The sequence below is a fragment of the Fonsecaea multimorphosa genome, assembly GCF_000836435.1.
Source record: "Fonsecaea multimorphosa CBS 102226 unplaced genomic scaffold supercont1.10, whole genome shotgun sequence".
Classification (NCBI taxonomy): domain Eukaryota; kingdom Fungi; phylum Ascomycota; class Eurotiomycetes; order Chaetothyriales; family Herpotrichiellaceae; genus Fonsecaea; species Fonsecaea multimorphosa.
In genome coordinates, this window is record NW_015971644.1 from 1040806 (window position 1) to 1066236 (window position 25431).

General features: G+C 53.7%; 12 protein-coding genes across 12 annotated transcripts; 7 read left to right on the top strand and 5 right to left on the bottom strand.

The window, feature by feature from the left end:
• Window positions 1-105: 105 nt before the first annotated feature.
• Window positions 106-1393, top strand: Z520_05969 (uncharacterized protein; the record flags this gene model as incomplete). The annotated part of the gene is made up of 2 exons (XM_016776472.1): window positions 106-248; window positions 310-1393. The coding sequence occupies 2 exons, from the start codon at window positions 106-108 to the stop codon at window positions 1391-1393; spliced, it is 1227 nt and encodes a 408-aa protein (XP_016632791.1).
• A 2975-nt stretch (window positions 1394-4368) lies between these two features.
• Z520_05970 (uncharacterized protein) lies at window positions 4369-6735 on the top strand (the record flags this gene model as incomplete). Its single annotated transcript, XM_016776473.1, has 2 exons — window positions 4369-4562; window positions 4617-6735. The coding sequence occupies 2 exons, from the start codon at window positions 4369-4371 to the stop codon at window positions 6733-6735; spliced, it is 2313 nt and encodes a 770-aa protein (XP_016632792.1).
• Window positions 6736-7345: 610 nt separating this feature from the next.
• On the bottom strand, window positions 7346-9427 carry Z520_05971 (uncharacterized protein; the record flags this gene model as incomplete). Its single annotated transcript, XM_016776474.1, has 1 exon — window positions 7346-9427. One exon carries the CDS (start codon window positions 9425-9427, stop codon window positions 7346-7348), a length of 2082 nt encoding a protein of 693 aa, XP_016632793.1.
• A 412-nt stretch (window positions 9428-9839) lies between these two features.
• On the bottom strand, window positions 9840-10628 carry Z520_05972 (uncharacterized protein; the record flags this gene model as incomplete). The annotated part of the gene is made up of 1 exon (XM_016776475.1): window positions 9840-10628. The coding sequence occupies one exon, from the start codon at window positions 10626-10628 to the stop codon at window positions 9840-9842; it is 789 nt and encodes a 262-aa protein (XP_016632794.1).
• Window positions 10629-11371: 743 nt separating this feature from the next.
• Window positions 11372-12151, bottom strand: Z520_05973 (uncharacterized protein; the record flags this gene model as incomplete). Its single annotated transcript, XM_016776476.1, has 1 exon — window positions 11372-12151. The coding sequence occupies one exon, from the start codon at window positions 12149-12151 to the stop codon at window positions 11372-11374; it is 780 nt and encodes a 259-aa protein (XP_016632795.1).
• Window positions 12152-12623: 472 nt separating this feature from the next.
• On the top strand, window positions 12624-13118 carry Z520_05974 (uncharacterized protein; the record flags this gene model as incomplete). Its single annotated transcript, XM_016776477.1, has 1 exon — window positions 12624-13118. The coding sequence occupies one exon, from the start codon at window positions 12624-12626 to the stop codon at window positions 13116-13118; it is 495 nt and encodes a 164-aa protein (XP_016632796.1).
• A 768-nt stretch (window positions 13119-13886) lies between these two features.
• Window positions 13887-14630, top strand: Z520_05975 (uncharacterized protein; the record flags this gene model as incomplete). Its single annotated transcript, XM_016776478.1, has 1 exon — window positions 13887-14630. The coding sequence occupies one exon, from the start codon at window positions 13887-13889 to the stop codon at window positions 14628-14630; it is 744 nt and encodes a 247-aa protein (XP_016632797.1).
• Window positions 14631-15443: 813 nt separating this feature from the next.
• Z520_05976 (uncharacterized protein) lies at window positions 15444-17533 on the top strand (the record flags this gene model as incomplete). Its single annotated transcript, XM_016776479.1, has 3 exons — window positions 15444-15786; window positions 15872-16799; window positions 16978-17533. The coding sequence occupies 3 exons, from the start codon at window positions 15444-15446 to the stop codon at window positions 17531-17533; spliced, it is 1827 nt and encodes a 608-aa protein (XP_016632798.1).
• A 576-nt stretch (window positions 17534-18109) lies between these two features.
• On the top strand, window positions 18110-20606 carry Z520_05977 (uncharacterized protein; the record flags this gene model as incomplete). Its single annotated transcript, XM_016776480.1, has 2 exons — window positions 18110-19817; window positions 20401-20606. 2 exons carry the CDS (start codon window positions 18110-18112, stop codon window positions 20604-20606), a joined length of 1914 nt encoding a protein of 637 aa, XP_016632799.1.
• A 32-nt stretch (window positions 20607-20638) lies between these two features.
• Z520_05978 (uncharacterized protein) lies at window positions 20639-20974 on the bottom strand (the record flags this gene model as incomplete). Its single annotated transcript, XM_016776481.1, has 1 exon — window positions 20639-20974. The coding sequence occupies one exon, from the start codon at window positions 20972-20974 to the stop codon at window positions 20639-20641; it is 336 nt and encodes a 111-aa protein (XP_016632800.1).
• A 413-nt stretch (window positions 20975-21387) lies between these two features.
• Z520_05979 (uncharacterized protein) lies at window positions 21388-22312 on the bottom strand (the record flags this gene model as incomplete). The annotated part of the gene is made up of 2 exons (XM_016776482.1): window positions 21388-21904; window positions 21963-22312. The coding sequence occupies 2 exons, from the start codon at window positions 22310-22312 to the stop codon at window positions 21388-21390; spliced, it is 867 nt and encodes a 288-aa protein (XP_016632801.1).
• Window positions 22313-23820: 1508 nt separating this feature from the next.
• On the top strand, window positions 23821-25395 carry Z520_05980 (uncharacterized protein; the record flags this gene model as incomplete). Its single annotated transcript, XM_016776483.1, has 3 exons — window positions 23821-24710; window positions 24822-25202; window positions 25296-25395. 3 exons carry the CDS (start codon window positions 23821-23823, stop codon window positions 25393-25395), a joined length of 1371 nt encoding a protein of 456 aa, XP_016632802.1.
• Between the last annotated feature and the right edge of the window lie 36 nt (window positions 25396-25431).

A 25431-nucleotide genomic window follows, 5' to 3' on the forward strand; every position in this document is an offset into this window, starting at 1 on the left:
GCGCAGGCGCGTCGTGAGGAGGGAATACTGACATCAACTTGATCAAACAATGGTACTTCCGAGAAACACTTTGCAATAGTTGAACGTTTCACAATTTGATTCACAATGTCGGACTACGAAGATGATATGGACTTGGATGCGCCTCCTTCCAAGGACAAGTCCATCCTATTCAGCTCAGACAACGCAGCTGGCAAGCAGAAGCGAATCGCTGCGGACTTGCCAGTGGAGGCAGAGGACAACTTACCATGGTATGACCACCGTCTCTTGTGCGTTTGAAAGTGAAGGAGTTGTTGCTGACGGGACCTTTAGGGTGGAGAAGTACCGACCAAACACCCTCGACGATGTCTCGGGCCACCAAGATATCCTCGCTACAATCAACAGATTTATCGAACATAACCGACTACCACATCTCCTCTTCTATGGCCCGCCGGGTACCGGAAAGACTTCGACCATCTTGGCGCTGGCGCGACAGATATACGGGCCCAAAAACATGAGGCAGATGGTCCTGGAACTCAATGCTTCCGATGACCGCGGCATCGACGTGGTTCGCGAGCAGATCAAAACTTTTGCCTCGACCAAGCAGATCTTCAGTACCTCGACGCAACAGACTCCAGGCGGACCTAAACTCGGCCTAGGCGCCTTCAAGCTGATCGTGCTCGACGAAGCAGACGCAATGACCTCCGCGGCACAAATGGCCCTTCGGAGGATTATGGAGAAATACACGGCCAACACCAGATTCTGCATTATTGCAAACTACACACACAAGCTGTCTCCGGCGTTGCTATCGAGATGTACACGGTTTCGGTTTTCGCCGCTAAAGGAAGCAGATATCCGTCGGCTAGTGGACAAAGTGGTTTCACAGGAGAATGTCAATATCACGCCTGAAGCAGTTGATTCATTGGTCAAACTATCCAGGGGCGACATGCGTCGAGCATTGAATGTTCTTCAAGCCTGCCACGCCGGGTCTCGGCCACTCCCAATGCGAGGGCAGCCACCCGTCCCGGAATCCGAGATAAAATACGAGCTGATTACGAACGACACGATTTACAACTGTATCGCGGCGCCACATCCTGAAGATATCCGGCTAATCATGACGACAATGTTGAGCACGCCAGATCTGACGGAATGTCTCAGGACGATTAATGCCCTGAAGAGTAGCCGAGGGCTCGCACTGGCTGACATATTGACTGCGCTGGCCGAAGAATTGCAGAACCTCGAAGTTAGCGCCGCGACCAGAGTGACGTGGTTACAGGGGCTCGCAGAAATTGAATACAGATTGGCAGGAGGCGGAAGTGAGGGTGTGCAGACTGGTGGTATGATTGGCGTTGTGAGGACAGGATGCGAGTTGATGGGAGAGAAAGGGGTTGGTGAGAAGATGAGTGTGGACGGGTGACGGCCTTGACTCGTGAGCAAAGAGGGCCAACTATGAAACCAGATTCCGACACGGCAGTTCTGATGGCAAAGCCAACATTGTGTTGCATCATGATCGAGCTACAGATATCATCAGCGGAAATGAGAGACAAAAGGGGCGACATCGGCGCTTCAGAAAGACATTCCCTACGAGACAACAGCAATGCTGGGTTCGTGTTCATTCTGGAGCCCTACTCCAGCAGGAAGGAAAGAAGTAGGGCTAGATGGTCACGACTCACAAGGAAGGCCAACCCAACCCGATGGCTGCCTCGCACTTATCTATGATCAACTTCCGGATTTGATCCCGCGAGCTGATTATTTCTCTGAGGAGAGATGTTCTTGCGGTTTGATCAGATGACTACGAAAGCTAGAGCAGATAGACGTACTTGTATCGAGTAGAAAGCGCGTATGTGAGCGGAGCGTATCAAATTGTGCCTCCGGGGCGCGTTTGCTCCTCCGGACACCCAGCTTCCTTGATTCTCACCTTCACTAGTGTCTTGGCAGCCAAAGTTGCAGGATCGCTCTCCTTGCATCTCAACGTCTTTCATGACCATCAATCCTGTACATTGTAGACTGTCGGGTGCATCAGATGTCGTGTGCAGAGCCATTGTGCCTATTCTTATCTCTTGTCCCAAGAACTGGATCCGCCTTATCCCTCTTTGATTGAGCCCAGCAAAATATGATGGTCGGTCGTCTGGAGTGAATTGTCAAAAGGTCAATTTAGGCGGTCAGCGGTCACATCCCTCGTCCACAGCCACATGTCCGGTACCTGCGTTCTCCGGATTTGGAGTATCGGAAGCCTTGAGTGCGCCCAACATCCGTGGCGACAAGGCTTTTGGATATGTAGTTCTGCTGTCAACGCTCATCATTGTCCCTTGCCGTTTGTTCGCACGATATCCGCACCACCCGGAGGCCGAAGCCCGCCGGCCGAGAACAGCCATCGGATTTCATGACAATTCATCGTCATGTTGGCATTATGCTTTATTCGACAATCACAAACCATTTTCTCTGGATCTACAATTGCTAGTCTCATGGCTCGAGTCTACAATTGCTCAACTATGTGCTGGCTAACAGGACTGACCTGCGACTTCTCCCCTCTCGCGCTCTAATGTCCTGTGGGCATCTCTATATCGTTGCTGACTATGTCTAGGAGGAGCAAGCTTACATGCAGATTTCATCTATGTCATTGCCATGTGAACAGATATTGCGGCCTGTTTGTGGCCAATGTCTGATTTACTCGAGCATAAATTCCCGGGTGAAGCAGCGGACATCTATGGCGATCGGGGGAAGGTTATTCAACGTGTTACTACAGGCAATTGAACAGCCCAGTGCAAGCGCGTCAAGGACAATGACTGGCATTTTCTGCTTGTCGTCCGAGGGGAGCGCCGAGAGCGCCGAGAAAGAAAACCCACGTAGATAGACTGTCGCGCGTTGTACTGTTACTTTGAAGTGCAGTCTGACGCTCGGCCTTTTGACCTCTTCACGCCCTTTGAATCGCCGCCAACAAAGCGGCACTACGACTGAGGGTGAGATTGCACTGTTGATGCACTTCTCCCGACAAAGACGACGCCGGCGATTGTAGTTTGAGTGGTAGATCACAGCCATCATCACATCTGGAGTCATTCAGAGTGATGGGCAGAAAAAAAGGTAAAAGAGCGGCGGAAGAGAGGCTGATGCAGCACGACGGCGCTGGTGAGATGGCGAGTGGGATGGAGAGGGAGACGGGACGTCAGGGCGGGCGGGAGTGGCAGCCTGCACCAGCAACAGGTGAGTGCTCTGTGTCCCCTAGACGCCCCCGGAACTTGGACGGCCTGGAGGTGCCAAACACCTCGACTCGATCCCGACTGGGGCGAACTGGGGCGTATCTCGCCGCTTTTCTCACAGGCGTGCCAAGTCCTTGGATCCTCACCTGGGCACCCAACCCATGGTCCGCATCTGCATCTGGCTGGCTGGTGGCTCGTCGCTGAATCTCCAAACTGCGCAGGACTCACCCAACATCCAAATCCACCGTCTCACGAGCACCACCGCTACGACCATTACTCCCCCACAGACCCTCGAATCTCCCCCTCCTACATCTTCGCAAATGCCGCTCCGCATTACATGGCGAGGTCTCGAAGGAGCCCCTCAATGAAGAATCGCTGGCGAGGCGAAGAGGATCCGCGCCCGAGACATCCACATCAGCGACCACGGGACAGAGACCCAAATCGACCAGGCGGCAGACCTCACTCACCACCACATTTTGGACCTCCAGGAGGAGAATCTTCAGCGGCTTTGGATCAAAGGCAGCGCCCTGATCAGCCGCCTCGTGAACCACGTCGGAAGCGCCGATTTTCGAGAGACGGAGATCCCAGGAAATTGCATGGTAGAAAGTCTTCTGTTTCGCCTCCCCGTCGTTTCTCAAAGCCCAAGCAGCACCATCGCCCACCACCTCGAAAGCAGTTTGGAGATCGACCTGGGAGACCCCGGGACTTCTCACCAACACCATCATCCAAACGGAGGCGTACTCGAAGCCCTTCTCCTGCCTGGGGCGATAGAACTAACTTCGAAAGCCAAAGACGTGCTCGCAGCCGGGACTTTTCTGATATCGACGACAGGGGTCTGTTAGACCCTCCGTCTCCTTTACCACCTGGGGATTTTCCTCCGCGTCCATCTCGAGTCGGTTCACCTGCTTTCAGATCTCAAATCCCGGATCGTGGCAATCACAATCCTGTCGGCCAACGAGAGTCCTCGCCATCCCGCGCACGCGATCAGCGATCCATCTCCCCTCGTCAACCTGCCAGATCATCTCCGCATCGACGCCCCGAGTCTAAACATTCATCTATCAAAACTCGAGAATCGTCCGTGAATTCGATTCAGCGATCACTACGTCCTCCACCTGGCCCAGGCCGGCCCTCTACCAACAAAAATAATCCCTCCTCAAGAGCTCCTTCCGTTGTCGACGATAACGACAACCGCTCCATGGATGGCCAATACCCATCACGTGGTAACTATGGGATGAATCGAGGGCAACAAAGACCATATGCTGAAAATAGACACCAAGGGTATGGTGGTTCTCCGCCTTACTCTTCCAACAGCTCTTACCACGGCTCTCCGCCGCAAAATTCTCCATATCATCATCAGCGAGGCGGCTGGGGAGGCCAAGGTCATCATGGGTCAGTACCCTTATACTCCTAGAAGAGCCTTTACATTGCTAATACGATTTCCAGGCAAATGCACAACTCCTCTCCTCCTTATCGGCAAAATAGCTTTTCCGGTCCAGGCGGTGTAAACAATCCTAATCCTTACTATCAAAACCAACAGGGCCACTACGGAGGTAATCAACACGGTTATCAACAACCCTATCGAGGTGGTCGTGGACATGGTCCTCGTGGACACTTCCAGCAAGACCAGAGGTTCCACGGCCCCCGGCACCGAGGCCGAGGTGGACATTTCAACAACTTGCAATGGACAGCACCGGGCCCTAAACAAGGTGGACCGCAAAATCAGAACTTTCAAGGCGGACACGGGAGTCCATCTCAAACATCTCCAGCTCCTTCACAGACCGCGTCACAAGACGACCGAGAAGCACCTCCGGTCGAAGATGAGAACCCCTTTAGACCGTCTAAAGAATTGCAGGTAGAGGATCAAGGAAACAGCAGGATCAACAACGCAGATCAGAACACACAGGGTAATGACCAACGAGGACCGGCTGCTTCCAAATTTAGCTTCGCCTTCAAGTCCAAAGCTCCTCCTCAGGCTCCAGCTAAACCTGCTGCAGATTTTTCAAAACCAAAAGGACCATTCCAACCTCCAGACAATCGGCCGCCACCACCGCAAGGCCCCAAGAACAGGCATTTCGACCGCCGCGACGACAGACACGGATTTCGGGGCAATGACCGGAAATTTATGGGCCAACAAGATCGACGGCATCCCAACGACCGTCCACATCCGCCGCATCAACATCCACCTCCAAAAGACCGCCGGCCAGACCGATCACGTTCCCCGCCTTCGAAGAAGATCAAGAAAGAGATCAAATCTCGGCCCACACTGCCTCCCGAGTTTGCAGAATCCGAATCTATATATTACCGAAAGCCGGGCAACGAGTCTGTTGTTGGTGCAGGCACATATGGAAAAGTGTTCAAGGCCATTCATATCTATACAAAGGACAAAGTTGCACTGAAGAAGATTCGAATGGAAGGTGAACGAGACGGGTTCCCCATTACAGCCGTGCGCGAGATCAGATTATTACAACATTTACGACACAAGCACGTGGTCGCGTTACAGGAGGTCATGGTCGAGAAGAACGAGTGCTTCATGGTTTTTGAGTACCTTTCACATGATTTGACTGGACTCATCAACCATCCATCTTTTAAACTCACGTCCGCGCACAAGAAGGACTTGGCGAAGCAAATGTTTGATGGCCTAGATTATCTCCATCGACGGGGTGTGTTACATCGGGACATCAAGGCGGCCAACATTCTGATATCTAACACTGGCCAACTGAAATACGCCGACTTTGGTCTGGCACGGTTCTACAACAAGTCTCGAAAACTCGACTACACGAATCGAGTAATCACAATTTGGTATCGACCTCCGGAGCTTCTTTTGGGTGAAACTCAATATGGACCTGAGGTGGACATATGGTCTGCGGCTTGCGTCTTTGTGGAAATGTTTACCAAGAAAGCGATCTTCCCAGGAGAAGGTGGGGAGCTCAGCCAGCTGGATAAAGTGTACAACGTCCTCGGAACACCGACTCGATCAGATTGGCCGGGGATTGTGGATCTGCCCTGGTTTGAGCTCATGCAGCCGGTCGATCGAAGAAAGCGGATGTTTGAAGCAATGTTCAAAGACATCTTCACGCCCGCTGGTCTTGATCTAGTGCAGAACATGTTCAAATACGACCCGAAGAAGCGCCTCAACGCGGAGCAAGTGCTCAATCACGAGTATTTCACGTCGGAGGGGCCGTCACCGGAACAACCGGTGGAGCTTGCCAACGTCGAGGGCGATTGGCATGAGTTTGAGAGCAAGATGCATAGGAGGGAGAATGACAAACGTGAGAAGGAGCGGAGAAGAGAGGAGTACGCCCGGGAGAAGGAGAAGAGAAAAGCTCGCGAGGCCGGTCTCCCTGATCCGACACCAGTCGCCGACAAAAAGGCTAGGTTGGATGACGAAGCAGCCTTGAAAGGAAGCATGCCTCCTCCTCCTCCGGCCAATGGTGATAATCCCACAGCGAAATCCACAAGCCGAGAGGTGAATGCGCCAGCGGAGAGGACGATGGAGCGTGAAAACGAAGATGGAGAGTCGGAAGGTGAAGACGGCGCACCCATGAGCATGTCGCCCGCCTGAGAAAGGCAACTGGAGCGGTCACAAGTTGAGACTCGGCGCGAAGGAACATGGGAGATCAGCGAAGGGTGACGAATGTATGTATGTATGTGTATATTCTTGGAGAAATCAGATACCCCTTAATTGATGGGCACAAACATGCTTTGGGGGGCATTTGTGCCTTTGCTACGGGCAAGGTGCGAGCCTCGATAGAAATACTACCGGCGGGTGCCCTGCATGTGGAATCAAAAGCGACATCGACATCGACTCTACCAGTAGAATTGAACTGTTCAACTGACCTTGTTCAGACTGCACTAGGATCGACTTGAGCTTCACGTTTCGGTCATTCCATTCCCATTGACGCCGCCGTTCCCTATCCGCTGTCCGTTGTCCGCTATACTCCATTATCATTACTGGTTTTGACCATGCCTTCTATATATGGGTATGTATATTTTAACGCACAGCCGCATGGGTGGTTGTCATTCCTTCTTGCCCATCCACCAGGGTCTTTGAAGACCGAAGTTAGGACTCTTACAGTTATATGCAAGCACACAGAAGAAGCGACGAAAAAAGAAAAAAGTAAAGATCGTAAGTCATGTCGCGGTCGCCAGCGGGCTCGGATTCGGCTTCAGCTTCAGACTCTGCCCGTGCCCGGGCTGTGCGCATCCTCATCCCAGACCACAAGGGTGTCGTCGAGGCCGCCGGGCATGCTGTTCGGACGAGGCTGCGGGTGCTGGCGCGGGTATGCCGGCGGCGTGGCGTATTCGGGACTCGAGGGACGGAAGAGTGGCGTTGTCGTTGAAGCGTTCTTCGTCTGCGGCTTTGGAGTGGGATTGGGATTGTGTTCTGGCCACTCCGAAGCAGAGGAAGGGGCCGCGGCCGCGGCGACAGCGTTGCGGTCGTGGACCAAGTCATCTCCTCCTCCTTCCCCCTCTTGGTACGAAAAGGGTCGTGCCGGAGCCGGGGACACTCTCTGACCACCACTATCACTACCGCCACCAGCCGATAATGAGATGACCTGTCCCTGGCCCCGCGAGCGTTGCGGTTCTTCTGTCGTCTTCCCCTCCTCCGTCGGTGACTCCTTGGTATGATATTCGCCGGACAGACCCGTACGCGAGCGCCGTTTGCGGACGGACCTCGACTTTGACGAGCCGATCGTGATGGTTCGCCGGGGCCCCGTCGTCGAGTTGGAGGTCCGCGAGCCGCCGCTTGTCGTATTCACCGAGGGTGATTGTGCGCGCGATGGGTTCGGAGGGGGCACTTTGAGGTTCACGTAGGGGACTAGTTGCTGCATGACCTGCTGGTGGGAAGGAAAGGGCACGGGGCTCCCGCTGGTACCGCGCGAGGGGCCTTCCAGAAATACTCTCAGATTGAGCGTCGTGTCGCCGCTCCCGCCCGCCGCTGCATGGGGCTGGGACTGTTGCTGTTGCTGGGTCCCTGAGCGGTGGTGCAATTGGGATCCTTGCTGGGCCATTATCTGCTGTTGGGGAGCTTGCTGCTGCTGCTGCTGCTGCTGTTGTTGTGCTGCGCCGCTGGTGGTGGGCGATTGAGCCACGCCAGCATCAGAAGTCGAATACGCCGTACCAGGCAACCAGACAAAGTCATCAAAGCTGGTCGCGATGTTGGCAAAATTGAACCCGTTGCCCTTGATCTGCGGCTCAAACACCTGCCCGATCTCCTCGTCCAGGTCCAGCACTCCGCGCTTAAAGGGCTGGTACTGGTGCAAGTTTGTGATCAGGGACGGATACGCCGCGCCCAGCCGACCGGTGACTTTCGGGTGCACGTCGATCTCGAGCCTCACGTCGCCGCTCTGCTCGAACCCGCCGCTGCCCTTTGTCAGAAGCATGACGAAGGTGAATTCTCGCGGCAAGCCCGATTTCTGGAGCTTGTTCTCCTCGAGCGTCCAGACCAGCTCGCCGTCCTCGATGTCGTACTCGCGGCCGGACCACGACCTCAGCGTCCGCACGGACCCCTGGATCTTCATCATCTCGTAGATCTTGTAGCTGCTCTTCACCCCGTACGAGGGCTTGAAGCTCGCGCTCGCGGGGCCCTGCGAAACGCCCAGAGACCCCGCCAGGTTGAAGTTCCAGTTCAACGTCTCCGGCGAGATGCCGCCGTAGAGCAAGTGCGGCGCGTGGCGCAGGAATTTGGGCCGCGAGGGCTTGAAGCCCGGCGGCGGCGCGACACGGAGACAGTCACTGCTCTTGACGAGCGCGTTGGACGGCAGTGTCTCGGTCTGCGTGCCATGATCGTGGCTGTTCTTCTTCGGCGGCGGCGGCGCCGGTGCTAGTCCGGGGACCACCACCTGCAACGAATTCCGCTTGTCCTCGCCCGTGTGGTGCAGCGCGATGTTGATCTCGGCGCTCTTGAACCGGAACGTGCTGGAGCTCGGGTGAAAGACGAAATTGATGGCGACGAACCGCACGTTGTCGATGCGGTCCTCGTGGATCACGGGGCTGTCGTAGAAGCCCGACTGCAGCCGCTGCACGTGCGCCGTGATGTACGACCCGCCGGGCAGCCGTCGCTCGTAGATGCATTTCTGGTTCACTTGGTAGCGGTAGTCGGGCGCGTTGGGGTCTCTCATCCGTGCTGCTGTGCGTGGTGTCAGCGGCGTTTGGGGCCACGACCCGTCCGCCCCGCCGCCGCCGCCGCCGCCGTTGGGCACTGCGGGCGCAGAGACGGGCTCCGAGAGGATGCGGTGAAGCCAGTTGCTCATGGCGCGATTCGAGTGTGTATATCATATATCATAGCCAGGTGTCTCTCATGTGGTCCGTGGAAGTTGTCTTACTGATTACTTGGCCTGAGAGCGAGAAGGGGGCCGAATCGATCTTAAGGCTACTACTATTAGACGAGGCTGGCAGCCTGATCGACGGTGTCATACACGCCGTTAGCTCCACGGTTGTCATTGGACGTAGAACGCCACACTCGTATTGTCTCGTCCCCCTGATCTGAAGTCATATGAGCAGTTGATGGGGGCTATGGAGCGCATGTGCCACATACAGATGTTAGACAGGCAAAGCCACTGGAAAGAACGTCTTTGCTTTCACGATGTCGTATCAATGGATCTGCATTTATTCTCTAGCTATGGGCGTCTGCTTCACTCCAGTCCTTTGCTTATGAAGCTTCTGCTAGCACAGCAGAAATCCCCCGTCCGCAGTGATCTCCTGCCCCGTCATAAAGTTGTTCTTCATGACACAAATATAACACTCGGCCAGGTCCTCTGGGGCACCAATAGTGTTGATCAATGACCTGGTCGTGTAGAAGTCCAAGATTTGCTTCAGTCCTTCCCCCCCCAAACTATCAAACAGTTCCGTCTTGACGGCTCCAGGGCACACGCAATTGACGCGGACAGGTTTCATATCGTTGGCAAGGGCATGCGTCAACCCTCTCTTGCCCGCCCCAATGGGCGCCATAACCGTCCATCCAACTGTCGGTTTGGCGTCGCTCACACCACTGGTCAATGTGAAAGAAGATGTGTGGCTGATCTCGAGGTATCGCTTAGACACCTTTGCAAGCATCGTGCAGCCGGTGATTCTGACCTTGTAGACTTCTGCAATGCCCGCTGGCTTGACGTCGGCCAGAGGCATTACACCAAAGGTCCCACCAGCTGTCTCTGCAACGTGATGCAATTTGTGTTTGCCGCCGTCGGTCGCAAACTCGAAAAGAGCCACAATCTGCTCCTCCACATCGGCCGAACTCAAGTCCACGGTTTTGCCGCGAATCCGATCTCCCGCGCCCGGATATGTTTTCTGGATTCTCTCAACAGCCCTGTCGACCTTTTCCTGCTTGGAACTTGCCACGACAACAATTGCATCATATTCTACAGCTGCTTCGGCAGCGGCGAACCCAATGCCATTGGTGCCGCCAACAATAACCACCCGCTTGCCCTGCAGTTTGTTGGTGTATTTCAGAGACATGGTTGAGAGGATGTGCAACTCGTAGCTGCCGAAATCAATCGCAGATGTGAACGAGCGCTAACCCTGTTTGAAGACGCTCCTGTTGTGGATGCCGGCCTCGATTATATATCTAGAGGCTCTCTATACCATGGAACACATACAAATTCTGATTTGTCCACATGGAAACGGCGAACTGGGTGTATAAGGCATCGATTCGCACCGCCAAAAGCCGGCTATTATCTGGTTGGCTCGCTCGCGTTCAAGGACTTAAGGCAAACGTTGTACCGCGTAACCCCGTCTTTTGGTGCTGGGCGCAAGACCCTAGAACGAAGTTAGGTAATGTGCTTCGGGCTTGTATGCGGGTGCATGTCGCTCCTTCATCCCTTTTTAGCCGAACAAACACGGATGATGGCCTTTCAGAAAGCTCTCATTGGAGACCAAAGAAATCCACAGCCAACCCAAGACAGATCATTCGCTAAGACGGAACCTCTGCTTCGCAATCTGGACCGTTCGTCGAAGCCAGGGAAGACACATCTAGAGATCCGGGACAAGACCTCACTGGAATAGGTTCAAGGAACCGCTGGTGCCAGGAGGCTCAAGGGCACAAGGTTGAGTTTCATACATTCGGCCACAGTTAAAAACTCTTGTGCTAGCCTCTCTGGTGCGTTGATTCTTGAAGGAAACTTCAAGATATGATATGAGATGCTCCAGTCGCCGAAGAACCGAGAAAAACCGGGGGTCTATGAGAGACCATCGCATTGCAGTTATATCTCAACAACCGGAGAAGCTGAGCCGACTTTTGGGGTCTTTGGCCCTTCCGTGTCTTTGACCACATCTGTTTTTGCCCCCTTCAGTGGAGGAAATTCGAAGATCTCACTTCTGCCCACGTTACCAGGAGCCCATTTTCCGATTCTGTCGCCGAGATATCCTTTGTCCCAGACCAGAGCGCCCACCCAAGGCTGCACATTCCAACTGACTTGCAGAGTAGCATTGCCCCTCTCACTGATGACACCGCTGGGGTCGGTGATTTGGTATTTTGGTTTCTGATTCTTCAAAGAAATAACGCCTGGCTTGACAAGATCTTTGGTCTTGGGTTTTGTATTCGAGGATTTCCTGCTCTTAGATTTTGACTTCTTATCGGGAAAGTAGGTCTGCTTCAAATTCTGCCAGGACCATGGAGTGGATGTTGCAGGGATGATCGTATCCCAGATGACAGCTTCAGACATTCCACCTGTCCCACTCTTCCCACCAGGATAGTTTGCCGTGACATAGACAAACAATTGCTTCGTATTCCACGTGAACAGGCTTGATAGATCGGCGTCAAGATCGAATCTGATTTGAGCGTATTCTTCGCGCTTAGGGGAGTAATAGTGCGGACGGCCTTTCACGACTTGGACATTCCGGACGGATATTGAGGCGCTTGGCGAGCCCGTTGGAGCAGGTAGGGGTATTACGGAGAGTACGGCGATTATGCAAGCGAGAGTAAAGGCGCAGCTGGTAAAATACCCGAAGGTTGATTGGAGTCGATTTAGAGCACTATGCATGGCGACGCGAGAGGTCCGAGGAGAATTGGTGCGAGAGGAGATCCAAAGAGAAGGAGAAGTGCGTGAGATGTCACCAACGCCGTGCTTTAGATAGTCATGAATGTAAAGAGAGTGTCCGTGTTGATATCCTGGTCAGTGTCAATTCGATCTGAACACGGTTGGAGAAACACAGGCACGCAGATCCTCGCCAAGCCAAGGCTGTGAGCGACGAGGCTGTGGACGACAAGGCTGGGGTGACAAGGCTGAGTCTCGCTGGGGAAGTTTTGTCCATGTGGTTCATGACATCACGTTGACATCCCTCAATTCCCCCCTCCATATCGTTGTCCCTGTTTATAAAAACATGAGATCGCCACCTCGTGGCATAGGATCAACCCGTTTTTCCGGTAAGTTTCCCAGAAATTCCCCTATCCCAGATACCCCACAGATATAGTGCCCCTACAAGTACACCACCGAGTCCTAAACTACTGGCACAATGGGGCTCCCTTACTCCAAAGAGATTCACTCGGCCTTTGAGCAAGTCACGCCGCTAGTTGCTGCTGGATTCGAAGTGCTCCAAACGACCAAAGACATTGCAATTCTGCTGGCCGTCATTCAGGTCGTGACGGTCATCACCTTGATTTTGATCTTGGTAGCCTTGCTGGCCTTGCTATGCACGGTGAATCCTGACCTGGTCAAAGAAAGAGAGCAGCTGGTCACTCCTGCCATGCAATGGCTCGCCAGTTGGATCTTCAAGTACGGCGGACCTGCGAAAACGCTTCTCAAAATCACATTTGTGTCCGGTGGCCTCCTATTCGGCTACGCCGTCTGGCAAGGACTGGTGACGGGGCACAGCGAGCCCACGTCGGGTGAAGACCAGTCCGAAGACACGGAGGGAAAAGCAGACGAAGAAAAGGCTGAGGATAAAGGAAAGGATACAAGCAATGGCGATGAGAAGAATGGAAAGGATGGGAATAAAAAGAAGAAGTAGTCGTCAGGGCGCCAAATGTGCAAATTGGTGAGCCAACATATTTTACACGCCTTGTGTGATCGTCGCATGTCTTCTTGGATGAGTGTGTTGTTCTAACTATCGGCGAGAATCAATTTTATTCCTCTTCCAAAGACCTAGCCAGGAGTCGGATATTCACGGTATGGGAGTCTGTATGCCCCTTGTCGCACTGGGCTTTTTGTTGAAGTAAAAGTTTCATAATAAAACGACCTCGGAAATGTCCGGTCATTTGATTCATTGTTTTTTACCCCAAGGCGCTCTGATCTCCGGTCAATCATCGTCGCAAGGGCGCAAACCTTGCCACGACATTGCGAGGGCCTTTTTGGTTGGTGATCAAAGGGCGTACTAACTTAGTGCAGCCCAACAAGGAAGAAGAAAAAAGTACGAGGTACAGCTACACACGGGTCAGAAGGCTTTTCTCTTTCCCCCGCTCCCCTGCCCCATGCTCAACGAGCGTTAGAACGATTTGACTTCTTAAGTGGGTCGAGAGACTGTACAGCGTAGGGCGTAGGGCAGAGTCGGCTCTCTTCTTGCCCGCTTATGTGAATGGCTTATCTTGCTTGCGTCCCAAAGGTACATCTGACGGTCAAGGGCGTTCCCAGTAGAGATAAACATACACACTTGAGCAGCCCCTTTTGTTGATGAATAGAATCATTTGATCTCGTCGGTTTTTTCCAGCGTTTATTGTATCAACCTTGGGTACAATCCAGCAGATACGCCATATACGGAGCTGTCAGAATATCAACAGAAATGCTTGTTCAGCACCAACAACCAGTTGCTCTCCCAACATCACCACCAACTGCTTCTTCTGCAACTTCAGAATATCTAGATTACCCTTACAATGCTCATATCCCTTCACCTGCAGCTGTTCAGCTACGATCCAAACCGGTAGATGTCGACTCTCTGCCACCAAGAACGAAGCCAACAATCACTATTCGACCAGCAACACTCGCCGACGCACCGGCAATTGCACGGTTGGGTTCAACTGTCTTCTCGACGGCCTTTGGCTTCAGTATTCCCACAAACGATCTGAACGCCTACCTGACCGAGGCGTACAGTGTTGAGACTATCGAAGAGTACATTCGGTGTGCGACGAAGCATATTCTCGTTGCATGCTCCAATAACTCCTCCATTTCCAACGCCCCAACAGTCGATGGTGACGCCGACTGCGGGCAGGAGGAAATCATCGGCTTCGCCCAACTGTCAGAAGGCACCTCAGAGCCCTGCATTTCCGATATCAAGTCCGTGGTTGAACTGCAGCGCTTGTACGTCTCGACAAGATTCCATGGTAATGGAGTCGGAAAGCTCCTGGCGAGCCAAATCGAATGCATAGCCAGGCGTCTGGGTTACAAGAGATTGTGGTTGGGTGTCTGGGAAGGAAACTTCCGGGCCCAGAAGATCTACGAAGGATGGGGGTTTGTGAAAGTCGGGGACCGTGAATTCAAGATGGGCAAATGCATTCAGATAGGTTGGATCATGTTGAAGGATTTGTGAATTGGTTCTCGGTGGAAATTTGCAGTCTCTTTGAGCGGCTTTGCGGGAGGCATCCGTGGGAAAAGACGAAATGGGCGGGACATCCGCCGACTCTTGGCGTCATTATAACCTCCAGCTACTATTAATTCTGGCGTCATTACAAATTCCCTGCTTGGCGTCCAGGCTGCTCAGCCCTGTGCCCCGTCGATTTCCCAACTTCCATCTCGTCTTCCTTCCACGTACTTGCCTGCGCAGTGCCATGGCGCCGATGGTCGCAGAGGGGCTTCGGAAGCGATGGCAGAGACTTAGCCGTCCTTCCGCCGTGCAACTCGTCTCAGCCTGCGACATGCATCAAATCGGACACGGACAAATGTAAAAGGATACCTGGCCGACCACTCCTCAGCCTTACTCCCCGAGCTATTCTGCCAAAGTATTAAGGGAATCCAACATGTACCAAATCGCCCTCGAAACCGCCGCCCGAAGGTATTCTAAGTGTTCCAAATCGAAGTCGGTAAATGGATCAAATTCCCCTTCGATTGCTCGGTTCCGTCTCAGTTCTCCTCCTTTTCGGCATTCGTAGGCCGGTGAGCGGGGATTTGTCCTCCTCACACAACCCCCCTCGGCGATATGTGGGTCGAACCTGACTACAACAGACTCGATACCTACTCAGCTTCAATGACAGTATTGAGCTCTGATATTCGCCTTCCTGCGTCTCTCTTCGTGATCTTCATTAAAGTCGTGGGAGCTGCTGAGTTGTACGGGACAAGAACCATTTGTTCTTCCTGTTTGATTTGATCTGCTGGGGCTTCGTAACCCAAACGGAAACTGAGCAAAATGCAACTACCAGACCGTACCGACCTCGTGCCATCACACCGGGGCAGGAATGTCTTGCCCAATTGTCCGTTCTTCAACAAATTGCTGCGGCTGGCCCACGACGCACCTTCGAGAACCATCATCTCCGACGTCAACCTCGGCGTGGAGAAGTCTCGTATACAACTGCTGACGGACGTACTGGAAATACGCAATGACCTGCTTGACACCCTGGACAAGAAAAGTAGAGAAGACCTGGCACACGGCAGCGGACGTGTCTTCATCGCCGTTCTTGCTGCTGGCGGCTACGAATACACCGTTGCAGTTCTCGGTGTCCTCGCATTAGGAGCGGTCGTGGTTCCCATCAGTAAGCATATCAAAAGCTTCCCAGGAGACAGGTTTTTCGGGGCTCGAAGCGAAGCGGAAAGAAACTAAGACAATTTGAATGACAGGCCCTCAAGCCCCTCTGGAGGAGGCATATTACTTCCTAGAAAAGGCCCAGTGCGTGGTTGTCCTGACTGCCTCAAACCTTGAGCAACAGGGCACCAACTTGGAACAGGCCATCCGAAGCCAACGCAAGAAGCCTGACTTTCGCAAGATCCTCATCGCGCCGTCGCTCCGGAGCTGGCACTACCAGCCGCACGACATCATAAGCTCCTCCGACAGGCAGCTGAATGACAACGCGCCGGGATCCGTGATCTTCACGTCGGGCACCACGGGAAAGCCCAAGGGCGCACTGCACCGACGGGCTATGATTCACGAAGTTGCGCGCTCCCTGGCCGACCACTACAAGGTGACCGAGGACGACCGCATCCTGCATCTGATGCCCGTGCACCACGCCACGGGGGCATATTTGTCGTTCTTCCCGTTCCTGATCTGCGGGGCCTGCATCGAGTTCCGCAGCGGCCCGTTCAGCGCCGAGTGGACATGGGACAGGTGGAAGAAGGGCGGCGTCTCGTTCTTCACCGGCGTACCGACCATGTATGTGCGGATGATGCGCCATTTTCAGCAGCAGCAGCAGCAGCAGCAGAGCCGTGCGGTTCCGTCGAGGTTAAGCGCTCCTCCCTCCTCATCTCCTCCTACTGCGTCTCTCGACCCCGCCACGGCGGCCGCAGCGGCGACGCGGATCCGGGGCATGCTCTGCGGCACGTCCGCCCTGCCCCGACCGGTGGAGGAGTTCTGGGAGACCCTCAGAGGCGGCAAACGTATCCTGACGCGGTACGGAAGCACCGAGTCCGGGGCTGCTTTCAAAATGGCCCTGGAGCCTGGCAACACACCTTCGGGCTCAGTGGGCACGTGTGCTCCTGGAGTGGAAGTACGCTTCGCTGACGGCGGAGACGAAGGCGAACTCCTGATCAAGAGTCCGAGTATGTTCATGGGGTAAGTACGCTATTGTCCCTCTCTTCAATCGAAACATCCCGTGCTTCCCATCATATACCGTTTGACACGTTAATTTTGGATTCGAAGCAATTGTGTTGCTTGTCAGTTACGCCATTGTCACACCATGTCTTTCCAAGAACCCGTGATATTTCTCTCCCTTAACCCTTGTTATCCACAGATACCTCTCTGACGAGGCAGCAACGCGGGCCGCGCACGACGCCGAGGGATTCTACAAGACAGGCGACATCGCGCGGCGCGAGGGGGACTACTACTTCATCCTGGGGCGGGCATCGGTCGACATCCTCAAGAGCGGCGGCTACAAGATCTCGGCCCTGGACATCGAGCGCGAGTGTTTGGGGTTGCCGTACATTAACGAGGTCATGGTCGTGGGCGTCGAGGACGCCGAGTGGGGCCAGCGCATCGCCGCCGCGGTGAGCCTGCGCGACGACCAGACCACATACTCGTGCCACCCCAGCGGCAGCGGCAGCGGCAAGGCACTCACGCTGGCTCAATTGCGCAAGGATCTGTCCGGCAAGCTGGCCAGATATAAATTGCCGACGATCCTGCGCGTCGTCGATGGCGAGCTGCCCAAGAACGCGACGGGGAAAGTGTCCAAGAAGGTGTCGGGTCCTGTGCTCTTCCCTGCGAACTACGCCGAGATCCCGGACGTGCAGGTCTGGTCTGGGTCTGCTTCTTCGCCCGAGAGGGATGCGAGGGGACTGGCTAGACTGTGAACCACCACGAGCAGATAGACTGACAGACTGCTGTGGACCGGACGAGGCTGCACCATTGAAGAATCAAAGAGTTAGACACTCTCAGAGGCGGGCTATTCTTAGCTTCTTTTCCTGCCGTTGGCAGTAGTAGGGGTAGACAAGTCCGTAAACGGGACCCTTAAGCTAGTCGATAGTAAGGCAATAATAGGGGCTTCCTACTTGAGTCATAGAAACGAGTGATCAACAACCAAGAATTGGCTAAAACAAGCGACGACGAGGTGACGGCGCCGAGGTCAAGGAAAAACGTGAATTCAACAGCACAACGCAAGCAAGGGTGGTATACCTTTTTGGCCGGACTGGTGGACAGTTGGCGCAACCGTAGAGCGTCCCTGGGTCGAAGTCCGTTTCCTGCTGCCTAATTCTGAGCCCAACACAGCCACATTGCACGACGACTGGTTCTCATTGTGAAAACATCCTGACATCCTGGATTTTAATGCAAAATGCCGTAGTAGCGACTGAGCGGACCCGAGTATCTTTTGCTTCACCTGCTTTTATATCGCAGAAGTTTTACAGTAGGAAGACTTCCATATAACAAGGATGCCTCCAAAAAGACGGCACACCGCCGACGCGACCGATTGGACTGTGACTAAAAGAGTGCGATCCGAAAGCAATGGCCAACTTGCGGGCTGTTCATCGTTTAAATATTCACCATTGAAGACTCGAAGTGCATTTCGACTCTTGAAGGTGGATCGTAGGAGATCACCGGCACTGCCTCTTACCTTCGAACTCTTCACGACTTCAATTGACGCCGCTCAAGGCTGCTACCACGCGCTGTCGTACGCCTGGGGAGACGCTGGGGACGAAAGAAGTATCACGGTCAATGAGCGAACGGTCTGGGTTCGGAGGAACCTCTTTGAGTTCCTGGAGCAGCTTCATAGAATGCAATGGACGGGGTATCTCTGGGTGGACGCCATTTGCATCAATCAGTCAAGCATCCCCGAACGCAATCACCAAGTCCACTTGATGCACAGAATTTACGGCGGTGCAGCTGAGGTCTTCATCTGGCTCGGCACCAGTTCCGTCCAAAGCGACCGGCTTTTTGACATGGCTCAGGACGGACGAGACGCAAAAGACGCAGTTGGCGGAATTGACAAAGGAGACACCGACGCCGTGAGCGACATTGAAGCTGTGCTTGATATTGTGCGCAGGCCATATTTTCGCCGCGTTTGGATCGTTCAAGAAATCGCTCGAGCAAAGAAGGTTTCCCTAATGTGTGGTGACAAAATCATGGAATGGGAGCAAATGAAGTCACTGACTCTCGAGAATGGGGAAGACCTTGAGTTCTTCGTGGATGACGATCTCAAGGACACTCTCGTCTGGAGTCGAAAAGTAACAGACTTGGAATGCGACTATCCAGATCTGGAGACTTGGAGGTTCATTTGCCAGTTATATTGGGACTTGCAAGCTTGCACGCCAACGTTTGAACACCTTTCCACCGTCATTCATCTTTTCGGATACATGGACTGCCAAGACAAGCGCGATCGTGTCTACGCGCTTCTGGGTTTGCTGGAAAGCCCAACTGGCTCGGAGCAAGTCAGAAGTCTAGATGTGGATTATAATGTGTCCTTGGCCGAATTACACACCAAGACCGTTGATTTTTGCCATCGAAACGATGAAGTACCCGATCTCCGGATTGCGTTAGATCTTGCCATCTTCCTGGAGCTTCATCGATATTGTTTGGAAACAGAAAGAACCTTTTCGACAGTCGTATATCAGACCTCAATGGGAACAGTTGGGCAAGTTATACAAGGGGTTCACGAGGATGTGATCAACAGCGAGCCGGAATCACCAGGCACCTTGGCCAGCGATGAGTTAGACGAATGGGTGTACAACCCACGACTTGTTTCTTGCATTACGCTAGAAGGAGAGACAGTTGTGCTGGACTCACAGCATATCCGGACCGGGGACCAGCTGTACTTGTTGAGAACCAATTTGTCGTGTACGAGCTTCGGTTTTCGACCGGCTGACTGCGATGGCCTGGCCATAGCTGTCAGCCGTGACAAATCAGGGCCACCCTTGATCACTGTGGGAATCTGCCCTTACATATATACTCACGGGGAGTCCATCGTAAGTGGCTGGGAAAGCTCCACGAACGAAAAGCTTCTGCTCTTGAAGTGGAGGCGTATCGTTGAAGACCACCTTGGTGAGGCTGATTTTGAGATATCGTCAGATGGCCAGGAACTTGCCATAACCATGAAGCTGGATACTTGCATTCGATTGGCACAAGCACTTTGGGAGATAACAAGTGAGTGGATGTAACTATGCCATATATTCGACCGGAGATATCCCAGTATTCTTAGATTGAATATATAGTTTCCGTTCCCCCAATACAGAGGCACAATGCTCAGGTTGCAGGCTGCAGTGTAGAGATTGGACTTTGTGGTCGAATAGCCGAGGAAGACCTTGAGGATGGTCGGGAGGAAGGTGGCTTGGGCGACGCCGACCATGCACAGCGACACGCACGAGATGAAGAAGACGCAGGTGGACGGCCGCTTGAAGATGCGCCGAAACGCAGGCCAGCTCCAGCTGACATCGGTCTTTCTCGCTGATCCCCAGTCAAGCCGGCTGTTGGAGATGTGCCGCTCTCTCTGAGACAGCGCCCTCGATGTTTCCGGGAAGGCCAGTAGGAGGCGGAACAAGACGGGCGCCATGGCGATGAGCAAGACGCCTTCTATGATGAAGACAAACTGCCAGGAGTCAAGCCCATCACGCCCGTGCAGGTGCGTAATCCTGGCGGCGGTGAACGCCCACACTGCACAGGCAGGAGCATTGGCGCTTTGGAAGGCGCCAACGCGGGAATGTTCTCTCCGAAGGCTTATACCGCGTAGAAGAAGTACATAATACAGGCAGGAACAACGGCACTATCGGGGATGCCGAGGAAAACCTGCGCCGCCAGGAGTCCCGGATAGTTCGTGAACGGAGCGACATGACGACGGTGCCCCAGAAGCCCTTGAGGACGGGGAAGAAGTACTTTGCAGGAAACTCCTTCATCAAGATGTTCGAGGGTAGGACGGCTGCGGTGACGGCAAAGTAGGTGATGGACACGGCCCAGCTGAAGTCAGAACCCTACATCCCCAGAGCGCCTTCGATAGAGGAGCTTGTCCCCAGGCCCAGAATCTTCAAATCTCCGAGGTTGGCTCTGTCCATGTAGGCGAGGAAGTAGATGGTGCCACGCAGGGAACGGAGCGCGAAAGCCGAGTTTGCGAAACCCAGTCTCTTTTCTTCTTCTGGGGTCCAGTCCAGAGTGAAGACGGTGGCCCATTCTGGATGCGGTCCCCGCTGGAGTTGTGTTTGCCCATCTTTCTTTCTCGGCGTTAAAACCTCACGAAACGACCCGCCACCAATGTAGACGCCTGCCTTCTCAAGCGAGAGGCTTGATGTGCTGCAAAATGCTTTCGCCATGGGTCAACGGGCCAGCCTGAATGACGCGGGTGAGACGGAAGGCGCCTGGAACCGGGCCCCGCTTGGCCGCAACTCTTATATACACATAATCTCCCCGTTACAGAAATCTCCGCGGCGACTTGACTCGAGGTCGTTTCGCCGAGGAACCAGTATTTTGTCATCTTCTCGCCAAGTCACGAAGGGGGGAGAACCGTGCGGGGAGAAAACGGAAGGTTGGAGATTGAAGAGTTGAGGCAGAAAATGGGTTGAACTAGAAAATCCCTTATTATTTGTTGCTATACAAGGTGAAATCGGAGAACCAAGAGCGACTCACCCCGACAGTGCTTTGCTTACACTTGGACCTTCTTAACTTCCGTATTTTGCTAGTGGGGCTGCGAACTTGTATTGCCATTCCTGACATTTGAACCGACTTCTTAGCCTCTCGCAGGATGATAGTCAAAGGCTCGAACAAGGCCCATCGCCGCTCCGGCGGCCGCACCACCGACGAAAACCATCTGAGCACCGCCTAGCACGCCTTGCCAGATGTGCCTGCCGCTGCGCCAGCCAACGTTCACGCAGGTCTTGACGTATCCAAACACAAACAGAGCAAGGACCATTGTCCCAATAGACCAGATCAAAGCGGTGGTGATGTTATCGGTGAAGAAATACGGTAAGAGAGGGACAAAGCCTCCGATAAAGTAACCCAGGGCAATCGTCAGAGCGCAGGTGAACGCTCGGGAGCTAGCAGGCTCCGGAAGGGCGTGCTCAAAGGACATGATGAAGTTGACCATCTTCTCGGGGTCGCATTTTTCTAGATGAGTCGTAAGGTCGGCTGTCAGAGGTTCTGGAAGGTTGTAAGGCTCGAACATAGCTGAAATGCTGTCAGATAGGGCGTTTGGGTTGTTCAGGATTTGATTCTTTGTCTGCTTTCGCGTGGCGTGGTAAGACTCCCTGGGTTTGAACAATTAGGCTCATTTTCGTTGCAGGCAAAAGACAGATGTGGGCTCACTCTTCGCTCTTAGCTCCCAAATACCCTCCCAGGCCCATCGAGATGGCTCCCGCGATGAGTTCTGCGAGTCCACCATAGATGACAACCTTGGTATCCCCAAGAGCTGACAGTCCAGCTGTGAGAGCAAATGGCACTGTAAGGCCGTCTGAGAGGCCAATTATGGCATCCGAGATGACCCTTGAGTCCGCCTTAAAGGACGGTTTCTCATTGCTGGTAAGTGTGCTTGCCTCTGACGTGTCGGATCTCGTGGACTCGAGATCGAACTCCTTCTCGCTGAGATCGCTTGCGGCTGGCTCGAGAACTGGCACATAACGTCGGGGAAAGATAGACCTGAACAATGAGACAAGCATCTTGGGTGATGGGTAAGGTTATTCTGGCACCAGAGTCACAGACTCGCTCTTGAAGCTCAGCGCACGAGGGCTAGGTGGAATGGCAGAACGGGAAGAGCGGGAATAGCAACGCTCGTCGGGAGGATGGATTCAGGGTGGGTGGTGCGATGGTTTATCAGCCATGCTACTTCCCAAAAGCACTTCGCATGATTTTACACATGTCTTCCTTCCACGGATTGCGGATGTTCGGCGGACTGCCAAACCCTTTGACGGTCAATCCTTGACTTTGAACTGTGGCATTTTTGTCGACGGGATCCAAAGGGCATGCGGAATGAAGCTAGGAGCAAGAAGCAATACGTAGTTGTGCATTGTTGAAGCCGTGGTTGCCTATCAAGATGGGAACGTGGTTGAGAATGTGCTCGTGCGCAAGCTACCAAAAAGGAAGATCTGAAGGAACGACCAGGGTCGAGGGGCAAAAATTGACCGGGGGTAACGAAGCCGAGGATGCTTTGGAAGCTTCAGCTGGGAGCTGCATGCAGGCATGCAGGCATGCTGTCAAGAAGCCTGGGGGAAACTGCTTATCAAAATGGCCAAAGAAGCAACGTGGTTTGGAATCGCCGGCTTGTGAGAGGCCGGAGCTCTGGAACAGTGGGGGTAGCATTGCTGCGAAGGATCTCCAGGAACCGTGCATGGTTCTAGTGACGTGGGGATTCTACGTATACAAGAGGGGGAAATGCTTGCGATAGACGAATCAGGAAGGCAGTCAAAGCCGTTAGTGACCTTAAGCTTCTGCTAAGCCTGGCGCTAAGCTTTGTTTTCTCCACATGGCAAGGAAGTTAAGCTCGTTAGTGAATGCACCGTGTGGAGCAACGGGGTAACATGTTCTTGGTTCTTGTAGGTACCGAGTACCACTCTCATGCATTAGCCTAGGCAGCTCCGCATGCTCGCCAGCTGCCAGAGCTGCCAGAGCTGCCAGCCTCATTTTTTTATGCATCGTGTTCCTTGATAGAGCTCTCTCATGTGTTACCGGTTTGGAAGCATGACTTCACATCTCTGCCTTTGCAGTCCTCATTTCTTCCGTGCAACGTTGCGATCTTGAGATCCCGTCTTCCACGTGCCATGTCTATTCGTCTTTGTTCAACTTCTTGGACGGCTGTGTCGGATCCTTCGTCCTCTGCTTGATAATGTTCTCCATTCTCTAGCTGCTGTCGACCAGAACTTTGGAGCTCCAATGATGGCTTCCCTCGTTGGCACGCTGTTCCGGAGGTCGAGCGACCCAGAGAGGAAGGCAGTGCTATAAGGAGAAGGTCATGTCACCAGGCAAGCAGCAGAAGACAGCGCGGAACATCCTTCAGAGTCGACGGAAGAATCATGATGGACATTCTAAAATTGAGCGCCTTCGGGGCACTGATCGCCGTCGGACATGCCGTTCCCGTTGTACCTCGCCAAAGCTGGGGTTCATCGAACTCCTCCTCTTCCTCAGGAACCCCTTTGAGTGAAAAGGTATGAGTTGCAACACTATTTTCATGATGTCCCGGGGAAATATAGCTGACGAAGCGCCTCTTGCCTCGGAACTACAGATCACGCACGTTGTATATCTTATGCTGGAGAACCATTCCTTTGACAATATTGCTGGCTACTGGGATTTCAACCCGGCCATTAACAACCTCCGGAACGTGACCTACTGTAACGACTACACGAACCCCAACTGGACTGTCTGGGGCGAGCCGCTGTCGATATGTGCTGGCCCATTCGAAGACGAGGTTCCCCTGGTCGATCCCGACCACAACTTCGCAGGAACCAGCTATGAGATTTACCGCAAATGGAACCCGACCGCGAGCGATGTGCCTACCATGGACGGCTTCATCGAGCGCCAATCGGAGAAGTACAACGCCACCCCCGGCGACGCGTCGTTCGTCATCAAGGCCTACGACAAGGAAAAGACCAATATCCTCGCCACGCTCGCTCAGAACTATGGCTTCTGGGACAGCTACCACGCCGAACACCCCGGCCCTACCAACCCCAACCGGCAATTTGCCACCTCGGGATCCACCTGTGGCTTCGTCGACAACACTCTGCAGGCTTACGGATGGCAGCTGAACTCGACCGGCGTGAACTGCACCAAGTCGATCTTCGAGGTGCTGTCCGACAAGAACATCACGTGGAAGAACTACTACGAGACCGATATCATCGACTCCTGGTTCTACCAGTGGGTTCAGGACAATGCGATGGATCGCATTGTCCACTCCAACGAGTTCTACTCGGACCTGGCCAATGGCACTCTGCCGCAGTTCTCATACTACAACCCCGAATGCTGCACGATCGATTCGTTCCACCCGACGAGCAACATGGCTGCGGGTGAACTGATGCTCAAGCATTTCTACGATTCCATCCGGGCATCGCAATACTGGGACAATATGTGCGTATTCTTTTCAAATATCATCCCCCTTCTTTCCTTCCTTCCTGCCTGCCTTTTTATCTTCCCCGGCATGACTCCAGCAGGTAGCTAACAGATGGGTCGGATATACAGCCTCGTGATCATCAACTTCGACGAGCACGGCGGGTTTGCCGACCACGTACCACCCCCGACCGGCATTCCCGCGCCCGAGGATGGCATCACCTACTCCGGTCTCTCCGACGGCCACAACGTGACCTACGACTTTACCCGCTTGGGCATCCGTGTGCCGGCCCTCGTCATCTCGCCCTGGATCCCGCCCAACACCCTCATCGGCCCGGGCACCAGCTACGCCGACAACTCGGCCTACACGCACAGCTCGTTCCTGCACTTCCTGCAGAACCTGTGGGATCTCGAGGGTTTCAACAACCGCGTCCAATGGGCCATGACCTTTGAGCACATCTTCTCGGACACGCCCCAGGCGAATCCTCTCCCTAGTCTGCCTAACCCCATTTGGTACGTTGTGCCCCCCCCGTTCATCCTATCCATACATACATACAGTCGTTTCCCTCCTCCTTTGACGGACTGAAACTGACATTGTTGACTCAGGTACGGAGGTTCCAACAAGCCCGAGCCAGAGGGCTTCTACCTGCTCAACCAAGACGCGAGTTACTACTTGAACTTGCCGGCAGATTCTGGGGCAGCGTAAACAAATTATGTCTCTCCATTGATGATGTGAGAAAAG